This window comes from Hypomesus nipponensis, chromosome 6, assembly GCF_054491055.1.
Source record: "Hypomesus nipponensis isolate SF chromosome 6, ASM5449105v1, whole genome shotgun sequence".
NCBI classification, from domain to species: domain Eukaryota; kingdom Metazoa; phylum Chordata; class Actinopteri; order Osmeriformes; family Osmeridae; genus Hypomesus; species Hypomesus nipponensis.
The window spans coordinates 15465001-15477346 of NC_140366.1; the positions used below are offsets into that span (position 1 = coordinate 15465001).

Sequence of the window (12346 nt, forward strand, 5' to 3'; positions counted from 1 at the left end):
CATTTTAAATTTGTTTCTGTCGATTATTCAGCATGAGTTGTGTTTTGAGATCGTGGTTGAAGTGTGATTTTGTATTGCTTTTTACATAACCATAGCGTTTCTTTTTTTTCAGTTTGCATACTGCCAAACACTCCTTGCTCGGTCTCTCTCTTGTCCATAGAGTTAGAGGGTCATAACAGTGTGTAACTGAAAGAGAGCCTGTGTGTGTGAGAGAGAAAGAAAGAGAAAGATTGTATGTGTGTGTGTGTGTGAGAGAGACAGAGAGAGAGAGAGAGAGAGAGAGAGAGAGAGAGAGAGAGAGAGAGAGAGAGAGAGAGAGAGAGAGAGAGAGAGAGAGAGAGAGAGAGAGAGAGAGAGAGAGAGAGAGAGAGAGAGAGAGAGCATGTGTGTGTGTGTGAGATGGTCCTAGGTGCTTCTCCCAGTCTAACCGCTGAGCTGTGCGTGGCATGTGTTCCTGTTCCCTCCGGCGGCACTGTGTGCCACATAGGACCTAATTAGACCTATTAAATATAATCTAATTTGGCTGAAACTTAAGACGGCTCTAAGTGGCAATCTAATGTGTTGAGCAAAGCTTGCATGCTCTTGAACTGTTTAATTCAGCCCTGGAGTGCTTCTTCGTCCTGCATTCCCAGAGATAAGGCATGCTCTTCCTCCTGTTCTGTGAACGAGCGAAGGTGACAGAGGATGTGGCAGAGGACTGACGGTAAAGGACTGGTTCTTCTCTCTCTCTCTCCCTCCCTCCCTCTCTCCCTCCCCCTCCCTCGCTCTCGCCGTGTGTTTGTCTCTGTGTTTTACACTCCAATTCTTGTTCTAAATTCTCATAGGGTTGTGTTGTTTTCTGCTGCGTGTGTGTGTGTGTGAGCTTGTGTGAGGGTGCGTAGAAGTGTGAGAGTGTGTGTGTGTGTGCGTGTGTGAGGGTGTCTGGTCTGATAACTGGGAGCTCCCCTGCAGCTGTGCCAGAACAAAGCACCTCTTTAACCCCCATGAAACGTCCCGCCGTGTTATTAATCCTCTTCTCCTCACCTCCAGACCGTGCATCCTAATCAGACCCCTTCACCTTAGTCTTCTGCTTTTTCATTAAAAACACATGCATGCACACACACGCACGCACCCACATGCACACAAACACTCTCGCACACACACACACACACTTTGGTCCCTTGCATGTCCTTCTCACAATTTGTTTCAGCAGCAGGGGGTTTTCAGACAAGGCCCTGCTAGCTGGCTTGTGTAAGTCTGTGTGTGCATAAATGTGTGTGTGTGTATGTGCCAGTGTAAGAGTGTGTGTGTGTGTGTGAGTGTTTGACTGCATGCGCATGTCTGTATCCGTGTGTGTGTGCACAATGCTGTGTGATGTTTCCCTCCAGTTTCAACACCATCCGTGCTGCTCTCTGTCTCGCTAAAGAAAATCCTGCCGGGCCACGTTCCTCCACCCTGAAGGCTGGACTGGAAGCAGCAGCTGTTCCTTAGAGGAAGCTATCTGTCTTCTACAGGTGAAAGGTGTGTCTCTATGTGTGGAAATATGACAACTGTGTGTGTCCATGTGTGTGTGCTGTAGGAATTTGAGCGACGAAAATCACACTGCCGTTGACTGTACAATCCACGTGTAACTGTTCACCTCTGAGCGTTCAACAATGCCTCATTCCCCTCCCCTCCTCCTTCCAGTAAAAGGCGGTGCCCCTACCTGCGTTCCCCCTCTCCTGCTTGGGGCAGATTCCTTTGGCTGGGGTCATCCTCCTCTCCTCCTCCTCTCCGCCGGGCGTCACCTGGATGCCCACCTCCACAGGCACGGCCCCCCTGCCCAGCACCAGCCTCCCCCTGGGGGAGACGGGGCTGCCGTTCTCCCCCGGCTTGGTGAAGCATCCTGGAGGGCCCGCAGCTCCGCGGCACAGCCTCCTCTTGTGCTCGATGAAGACCAGGATGTCTCCCAGGGGGAAGTTGGTCTGGCACTGGCCGCAGGTCAGCAGGTCATGCTCGCCAGGCCCCGCCCGCCGAGGGCTGGGATTGGACGGCGCCGGGGACACGGATCCTGCCGCCGACTCATGATTGGCCTCGGCTGGGATAGGGGAAGGAGGCAGAGAGGGAACCGTTAGTTACGGATTATCTCTCACCGCTCAGGGTCTCGTTCAGCTGCAGCCTACACACAATTGTTTGCAGTCTCAGGTAAAGACACTCTCTAAATACCATCTTTCAAAAACATGTTAGAGTTTGCTGGTTATTACCTAACTGAAGCCATCTCTCCATCCCCCAATACATTTTCAAACCGGGGAAAGTTCAAGTTTTTATTTTACACAGTCCTTAAGCGCAGACACACGAATACGGTGTTATCAGTGTGTGACATCTATCAGAGTACAGCTGCCTCTGGAGTGCATGTGTGGAGGGTTGGAGGTGTTCCACTGTGCTAGATCAGCTTCCTGTTCAGCTTTCTGTTGTAGCACCTCTAGCTTGCAGTACCGCAAAGACTTACGCTCCACGATGCGCTTCACGTACCATGCCACATCCACTAGCATCGTGTGTGTGTGTGCACGCACCACGTCTAAAACATGGGTGTATTCTCAGTGTCCTGTTTAACAGAACAAACCTCCCTTTTGGTCTTTTTGACACCATCATTAATATTACCCTGTTAACCCTCTGGTGTAGTCCCTTGTTTTTACTGTCAGTCCCTTATGGATGACTCTCAACGCTATGCTGGTGATCCTGTGCAGCAGTGTCTTCACCAGCGAGCCTGGAGGAAGACTGAAGCTCCAGGGACTCTCAGGACTCTCGTCTGAGAGCGTGCCCAGGGAGAAGTGGTGATACCTGGGAGAGGACCTCAGCCCAGCCTCCCTCCATTGCTTGTATTTTCCCTTCAGTGTATTTCAGTGCAGATTCTCTAAAGGATCAGTGTGTGTATGTGTGTTTTACATGTGTGTGTGTGTGTGTGTGTGTGTATGTGTGTGCATGTGTGTGCTCTCCTCAGGCTTGATTCTTCACATAGGGGAGAGAGATGCTAAATTTGAGTCTCCCACAGTGCCCTTGTCCCAACCTCCGGTCATAACTGAAATGTAAATGTTTGGTTTTCATGGATAACTTCCCAACCCTCTATCTGTGTCTGTGTCTGTCTCCCATGTCCAGTCCCTCACCTAAGTCCCCCTTGAGCGTCGAAAAATCTTTTTTTCCTGTCTGTGAAGTATTCCTGGAGCCTTTCCAGGTCATTTCCATCTCATAATCAGAGGAGGAACACATATGTTTACCCAGAGATCATAGCCTTTGACAGAAAATCATGTGACTTGTTCCTCTGGGTTCCAGTAAAGGCCATGTGTGTGTATGTATTAATTGAATGTGTGTGTGTGTGTTCACGTGTGCATGTAAAGTACACGCCACACTATGTGCTCGTGTCAGATCCTGAGAACTTTGACAACAGGGGTGGCATGATTTAAAAGGGTCTAGATTCCTGATGTGTCTTTATCTCTGAGGAAAGCATTGAGTATGGTGCTGACAGGCACCTGGCCATGACACTCTCCCAGCTGAGAGAAAGAGAGAGAGAAAGAGAGGGAGAGAGAGCGAGAAACAGAGAGAAAGAGCGAGAGAGGGGGAGAAGGAGAGGAGAGGGAGAAAAAAAAGAAAGACAGAGAGCGACAGAGATAGAAAGATAGTAAGAGTAAGAGAGAGAGTAAGAGAGAGAGTAAGAGAAAGAGCGAGCGAGGGAGTGATTAAGAGAGATGAACAGAGGGAGATAGAGAGGGACATAGATAGAAAGAGAGTAAGAGAGAGTAAGAGAAAGAGAGAGAGTAAGAGAGAGTAAGAGAAAGAGCGAGCGAGAGAGTGATAAATAGAGATGAACAGAGGGAGATAGAGAAGGACAGAGAAAGAGAGGGACAGAGAGAGTGAGCCTGGGAAAGAGGAACAGGGCTGTTTGTTAACCCAGGGTTGAGTAACATGGCCTGGGGGTGAAGGAGGTAAATTAGCAGGTGTTGGCACCATCACAATACCACTGGAACATCACTTGCCCGGTAGGACACCTTCAAACCACACCCACACTACTATACCCGAACTCACTCACCCTCCAGGATGGTTGTGTGAACACACACACACACACCTCTTAAATCAACACTCTCTCATGACAGACAAGTTATAATTCCACCAGATGAGATACCAGATGCTTCTTAGGTGAGGAAGGGCCTGAGTAGAACATGTCACATAGCAGAGAGACTGCTGACAAGAGCAGAACAGTATGGTTTAACACAGAATCAACACTAATAATGCCTTTATCTCACAGTGCATCTCCACCACCACACCTAACTTGAGCATGCGCACAATAACAAAATCAAGTAAAGATTGGGGGGGTATTTATAAATGAGGTAAGAATTTTAAATGGTAAATTACGTTAGTTGTGTCACAAACACACACACGCACGCACACACAGATACTGAACAAGATTCTCGGTCTTATCAAGTTGGAGTTAGTCAGACAGACTTAGAGCACCCCCTATCAGTTTGACTGGGTTGGAGACTCTATGCCTGCTACTGCAGCTACAGACAAGATAAATACACAATGTGCTCCGCTCATTACAGGTCAGGTGATGTTACAATTTAGAAGAATAAAAAAATCTGAAACATTATCCCTGAAAATTGCAGACAGAGATATATTTCATAGTCATATGTCCACTTTATTAAACAGCCTTTTGGCACCAGCAGTAAAGAAAGGCCAGATATTTTAGTTTGATTGTGAGAAAAATTGGTTTCAAGCCATTGTGTTCTTTATTTTGTTTTGTTTTTCTTGTAACCATTGGCATGTAACACACACCTGAATACGCATGCACATACACAAGCAGATGCATATTCAGGCACACACACACGCATACACGCAAACATTCTTGCTGAGTCCATGGGGAGAATGGGATGAGATTTGCTGCTGTCATCATATTGAACACCACCAATGATACAGATGGTTGTGATCAAAAATTAAAATGACAAGTGGCTCCACTTATGCATTTTCATGACTGCGTTTGCCAAGGAAAGCTGCAACAGTGTGTGTTGTGCAAGGGTGTGTTCGCTGTGTGTTTCATTATCTTATCTCTATCTAATACAGAACAGTCTCTTCTCAAATCATAAATCGAAACAAATTTATTTGAAAAACATTCATCGTAGATTATTGCCCAATAATGTTGGGAGAGAATAGCGAAATATTTTAAAGAGACAATTATCTATTTTTTTAAAATAACTCGAAAAAATTGCAAGATTATATGAACACAAATATGACATGCATGGAAATGAATATTATATTTCCAATTTTTACATTTTATAAATGATAATATCATTTATGTTCTCTATGTAATTTACTCACTGTAAGGTATTATCAGATAGGAATTCAAGTATATGATGGTAGGTGGTAGCATTATAAATTGAGTAATGTCTATCGCCCCATCTCTCAAAAGCCATACAAGACCAAGATACATAAAGATAATCTGCTGTAGAAGTATTTAGGCGAAACTATACAATCACAGTTTGCACAATGTATTTACTGTATATCCACTTTCTATCACAGAAACTGGCTATCATTTGATGTTCTTAAAACAATCACAAGGAGAAAGACGATTCTTCCAATTACAGATAGTGTCAAATATCAATAACTTTAAGAGCACAAAAGCAAATAGACTTTCTCCACCCATAAGAGATCAGTTTTGTGACATGTCATTTGAATCCACAGTCTGCTTCACACACACAATTTCTGGGGAGGTCAAACTGAACCTGTTTGTCTTTTCAGATAATTTGTTTGTACGTGTGTAATTGTGTATCTTGTGTGTGTGTGTGTGTGTGTATGTGTGTACAGTGTCTGGACACGTTGTCAGTGTGCATGAGAAGGTGGTGAAGAGGCTTCCAGTACATGTAAAGTACATCGAGAGCCTGTCCAGAAATATGCGGATTTTCAGGTTCTCTGCTCTTCCCAGCACACCGTGACCCACAGGGCTCTCGCCTCAGGGCACAACGGCTGCTTGAGCAACCCTTGAGAAGACACAGAGCAGTCCAATTATTCTGTTGACTCAGTCAACTGATGGCTAGGACCACGCCCTTACTGTACTATAGGTCAACAAGTATTGCCGGGCTCTGAGCCTGGGGCCTATGGTCTGAGACCGGAGGCCTGTGGTCTGAGACCAGGGGCCTAAAGCCTGGGCCAGGATTTACCTATGATGTGTTTACGACCGTATTAGGCTGGACATGCAAACACAGCAAGTACAAAATGTACAATGTACATTAACACAATGTGCAAATGTCCATCTGGCTGCTTTGTATGGTACGTGAGAACACTGTTGTGAGAGAACAGGAAGATTCTTACCTACCTGCAGACTAACCTTCTCCACAAACCCCTGGACATAAACGGTAAATGTCTCAATGTAAACATATTCTGGTACCCGCTCATTCTCTGAAGGTCACTCATTTAATTGTCTCTAACATTCAAAATACTACCCCTATGCTCTGGATTGTCTCATCTGACACGTTGCATGAGCAAGTCAGGTAGAATGTTGGAACAGGTGAACTAACTCCTAAATGACTCCAGATCGGATCCCAGAACTGTTATTAGACTCAAACAGCGTTCAAGTTGGCCTGTCAATCAGAATCCTATGCTCATTTATTGATTCTCTCAGTGGTGTGAACTAGTAGACACGGATATAAAACCATTAAATAATTCAGCGTTGTGAATTCAGACTTTGAAACACAACACTAACTATTAATGAAAAAATATATAAAGAAATTCCCATATAATTAGGCTTCCAGTATGTACAGAATGTCTACCATTGTTTGTAGCCAGGTGACCATTACTGCAGCATAATGTTTCACAAATCTACCTTTAAGGTATACCAATATAAAACTATAGACTTATCTATTCCAAATGTGACAACCTCTGAGCCATTTGAGTGTACAATTGTCAGTTGTGTGGTAGATCTGTACACATCTGAGCAATGAAGAAGGAATTAATTGCCTGATAAAACGATAAAATAGGCAAACGGTAAGTGATAGTTATAGATATTAAAACTGTGATGTGTAGGACAGAATGTGCCTGACCCTGTTCAACACAAAACAGATTGGCAAAAGATTACATCATGGACTTCTGCTATGAATTAGCCAGATTAGGCCGCTATGAAATTGGATTTGAGCACGGGTAGAGCGCGCGGGAAATCCTTGGTTGATTTAATTGATTTAAAATTGGATTATGCGACTTTTTAATCATATGCACACAAAGTCTTGTCTGAGATGTAATCTATAATTTGACCCGTATTCTGTTCTTGGCCTGTGAAATTTACAAGAATTAAAGAAGTCGTGACTTTTGGCACTGGAATGTACTCCCAACTCCCAAATTACAGCATTTTGACGAACCTTGATGTTAACGATGGTTGTGCTAACAGTCAATTTCATGACATGACGAATGAATACAAATAGGAATATGATTATAAAATCTATTATTAACCTTTCACAAGCTAAATCAACATTTACTGAATAAATAATAGCACTAAATTCAACTTTTTCCAGATATTTGATCAACGTTTTCTGTAGGATAATATCACTGTGTTCCCACACTTGAAAAAAAGATGTATCTAAATATGGGTCCGAAAACGAAAGAGATTTGGAAAATAATGTTGCTAGTCTGTAGCCTACTATGCGTACAATGGGAACAACTGATGATACAACTTAGATAGCTCTATAAGATGTGGTGGAATTTGTTGTGCGGGCTTGTGTGTATATGTGTGTATGTAAGAATTATAACAATTGTGTACATTTCTTGGAGAGGTGTTTTTATATAGTCTTTCATGCAAACCCAGTATTCAATTCCTAAATTGTACATCTTCTTTCCAAGCACACACACACACACATACACACACACACACACACGTACACGTACACACACACATACACACACACAGTCTCACACACACACGCACTGACACCTTATAATTTGGACAGATAAGCATACATCAATAATGGATTTTACAATCCGGTTAAACGGTGGTCAGATAGCTTGCTTAATGCATAAGATTAAACAATAGCCTACATTGGGATACTGACAACATCTGTACTATTTTAATAATATGAAAAGTTAGGGAGATATGGCCCACCTTTAGTCTATTAAAATCCTATATAATATATAAAACAAACATACAATAAGATAGATTTTTCAGTGAAGGTTTCCAATGCATCGTTATCGATATAGACCCATCAATTATCCCACATATCCAAAAAAAAACTATCCTTATGCTTTGCGTTTTCGAGCATATATACAAGAAATAATCTTTCAGTTTAGTCTACTGCAAAAAAACAAACAAACAAACAACATGAAAAACATGATATTTCAAAGTTAAGTGTATATTATAAATCCATTCAAAACAAGAGTATACTCACGCCGTATTGTTTCTCTCAGTGACAACGATAAGTGCTGCGGGTTCCCTTGCTTGCGACGGGACATGGCCCCGGCATTTACTCTGGCATCGCCCGGTGAACAACACTTGGAGTCGGCTTGCACCGTGGTGATCGTTCTCTGATAACCAATAATCTAACTTTTTCTCAATTCCTCCAAAAGTAACTTCTGGTTTATGCAACTGAAGTTCAAACAGTGCAGCCTATGCGTTTGCGTGTGAGCTGAAAGGCAGGATGAGAAGCACGCGGATCGGTCAGTTGTCCGTCTCCTGTCACCTCTTGAGCCCGTGAAACACCTGAGATGCAGCCAAATCGTCCTTTATTATTCACGTGCGCGGGTGCAATCGTTGAACTATGCGTTTTCTCAAGCGGATTAAGTTTTTGTGAAAAATTGCGAATTCGTTATCGACAAATCCGAGCTTGATGCCTTCCTATGCGACTCGCTGACAGATAGGTGGTACGGTGCATACCACTCTCCGACCGGTGAGAGACCGAGTATTCAATGATATACCTCTTCTTTTCATTAATCTTTGATACTAATGAAACTATAATGGTCGAACCACGCTAACTATGTGGAGTCCTTGTTTTTTCTGCTTGAAGATAATGACCCCTGCCAACAGTCCTCTTGCGCGTATTGGCATCGGTGCACAAAACGGCATTGGCAACTATTTGTGTTAGTTGAGAGGGAGACAAAAGATAAGAGTCAGACACATCCTTCTTCTTCACTTCAAACCAGCAGTGGTCCAATGTTTCTTAATGTCTTCCTCTTCTTTCACTGTGGTAAGCTCTGGAGTGCTTGAGGGACCCCGCGTGTGTGTGGCTTGGGTTGCCTCCGTAGAATGGGATAGGATTCAAGTTCAAGTACGGACGTGACGTTGCGTCCACGCTTAGAGATATCAGAGGGACTTCACGAGCATTGAGGGCGACTAGCGGTGATTTGCGAAGACATAGGTTCACCTGAACATCGTTAACCAGCGTGGAGAATGCGGGAATGGACAGATCACAAACCAAATATGCGCGCTCCAAAACTGCGTCTGACTAAGCTTATTAGATTTGTTTAACCTAAGATAAAAACTTAACCTACCGTTACCATATCAATTAAGACTGCATAACCCAATTGCATCAGATAAATTAAGTAACGAAACGATCCCCGATGTTTATAATGACATTCGCATTTAATGGTTGAGAATCGTTTTGTTTCCTCCGACGTTATGCCTTTACTGGACCCAACGGTGGAAGCAGTTCACCTGCTGAAACATGCTGTGGTGTCCATCGGTAAAGTAGGACTGTGTGTTGCAAATTTGTTGACACAAAACCCTCAAGCAGCGTACCCAAAGCAGCCAATCTAAACAAACATAAAAGCAACATTTTGGAATTATTCATATTTATGTCAACACATGTTGGCACCAGGCGGGCCGTATTTTCCTAATTCACTGGTATGGAAATATTGTACGAGGGAATATGTGAAGGAGAGACACGCTTTTGGTCACTATGCTATTTAGTAACCACAAAGCACAGGTGAAGCCTCAATATCCATGTAAAGGACACTATTAGCTCAACTATGCTGTTGTGAAGCAACACTACCCTCTGTTGGCATTTAAGGATTTTTTCTGATAGGCTCAGTGGTGTGATAACCTACGTGCCCAAGCTTGTATTTGTACATGCGCAAATTCAAAAAGCATTTGACAAAATTGGCTCAATTCAGCAGTGGATAGTTGAGAATTAAGTTCAACGTTCATTTGTCATTCCCCTTCAGAAATTTAGAAAGTACTTCACGTCCACGTTAGTTTTAGTTTTTAGTTGTTTTTCAAATTCAAACGCTAATACGCCAGGCCTACAAAGCCCATTTTGACTACTCATCAGTAAAAATGGAGTGGCCTTGCTCAAAACCTCCTTTCTACACAGTACCAAATAGCATAAAGTGGCACTCTCAAGATGCAGTCTTTAGCTAGACTTAACTCTAAATAACTTAAATATTGAGTTAGATATTTATTTTCTCCCAATATTTGACTAGTACTACCCCAAGCTATAGCTTCTCCTGATAGATATTGTCCATCACATTCAAAGTCTAAAACTGACCTTATTTGACCAGAAGTGAATGTGTTATAAAATTGACCATTAAGGGTGAGTTAATGTAATTACAAGTGCAAGTAGACTCAACTGAATCCTTAAAGGCCTATAGACCACCGTTTTTGAGCTGACATTAAAAATGCAAGATAGGCAATTTTAAAAGCATTGAGGGTTTGATTGCTGTAGGCTAGGCCTAGGGGACTTACAGGTCAGTAATTATTTATCCAAATGAAATGTCATAACAGTTCTGTCTTAAATAGATTCAGTTGTCAGTTGACTACATGGAAAAAGTGTGTTCCTACTCCTGGTTATAGTCGTCCTAAACCGAGAACACAGACTGACTTATAAACACAACGTATGGGACATCCTTCCTCATAAACAGAAAACTAGTACAGCAGCTGTATTAGTGGGCTGATAAGTCTGTGCATAAGGAAGACATTATATCAAAGAGCAAGACAACCATCAGGAACCCTGCTGGGTCTCTGCGCCCATCTCTTTTCCTGTGTTCCTCAATAACACTCCATTTTTCTCCATTATAGCTAGTGTCGGTTGGCTGCGGGATATACCTGTAATAGCAGGACAGTATAGCATGGACATAGGAAAGGTTTTAGGTCCAGTGTGGTAGATCTCAGTCTTGCGTTTCAGGGCCGGCAGAGACCAAAGTAACTGATCAACCATGTCACTAACAACAAAGGCATCCAAAGTTTATGGTTGATTGAAAAGATATAGAAACCAAACTTTGCAGCTGCTACAATGCATACGGTAAGTTCCACACATATATGGTTCATCAGTGAACAGACTTCACAACAAAGTTATAGTTGTGTTTTCAATCACAATGATGGAAGAAAGAGAAACAAAATGGAGGGTCCATTGTTGGCAGCATCTTTGTTAATGTGAATATCGCTTTGGGATTTGCTGATAGCATCTCATTATGCAATGTTTAATATTAATAAAGTAGGTATGGGTATATTATTCATGAGATGATTTACTTATCTCTTGCTTTGTGTAGGTGTGTGTGTGTGTGTGTGTGTGTGTATGTGTGTGTGCATGTGTGCATGTGGCAGGTCTGAGAGACAGATTAAGATGCTTACTTGTATTGGCAATACAGGGAGGACTCTAAAGAGTCTAACTGCATTGTGCAGTTAAAAGGCTTTGTCCAAGAATGGGTTAATAATGCATGCATATTCCAACATTTTTAATTGGAAACTAAATGATTTACTGCTGTCTCTTTTCCGACAGTTGTTGGGTAAGTTGGGGTGGAGGTCTATTGCTACATGGTCACACAGGAAAACGGGGACATAGGCCTATTTTGACACAAGCAATAATTAATCTTAATTTACGGTGCAAAACTGGCAATAAATAACCAAACGGCGTTACTTAAGGGTTGAAAATAACGTCACGTATTTTGCCGATCAATATAGATTGATACAGTCAACACAATTCCCACAAATGTGATTTTTGTATGTTAAATGTTGCTCTAGTCGCTACCAGGAACACAAACCTCCGTCGGTCCAGAGAGCGTCAACGATTAACACATTTCCACTCGCTGTCTTTTATCTCCCTCTACTGGTTCTGCACCGCCCAACAGTCAATTCCGTAAACAAAACTGTAAATCAATCATTTTAGGCACTGAGATCTTTATTGCGTCTGAAGAAATGGGTGAATTTCGCAACAACAAAAAAAAGAAGAATTTATTGCATCTGTATCATCATTGGAATAGGCTACTTTTCCAGCGTTTTCTGTGGTGCCTGTATAAAGTCTCAGATACTTACAGGACTCTACCACCTCGGCATCCACTCTGTATTTACAGCGGAGTCACTAGTGCCGCAAACTTCTGCATGTCCGAAGTCCAGTGTGTGTAGAGTGAACAGGAAAGAAGCCGGGAC

General features: G+C 42.8%; 1 protein-coding gene across 2 annotated transcripts in view; it reads right to left on the reverse strand.

Annotated features, from left to right (window-relative positions):
- The window catches only part of bcl11bb (BCL11 transcription factor B b), a 27043-nt gene extending 17879 nt beyond the window's left edge, over nucleotides 1-9164 (reverse strand). For both annotated transcript variants that reach the window (XM_084700690.1, XM_084700689.1), the window contains exons 1-2: nucleotides 8376-9164; nucleotides 1685-2056 (exon numbers count right to left, since the gene is read on the reverse strand). In XM_084700690.1, the coding sequence (XP_084556816.1) occupies nucleotides 1685-2056; nucleotides 8376-8439 (436 nt within the window). In that variant the 5' untranslated portion in view covers nucleotides 8440-9164. The remainder of the gene's footprint in view (nucleotides 1-1684; nucleotides 2057-8375) is intronic.
- Nucleotides 9165-12346: the final 3182 nt, after the last annotated feature.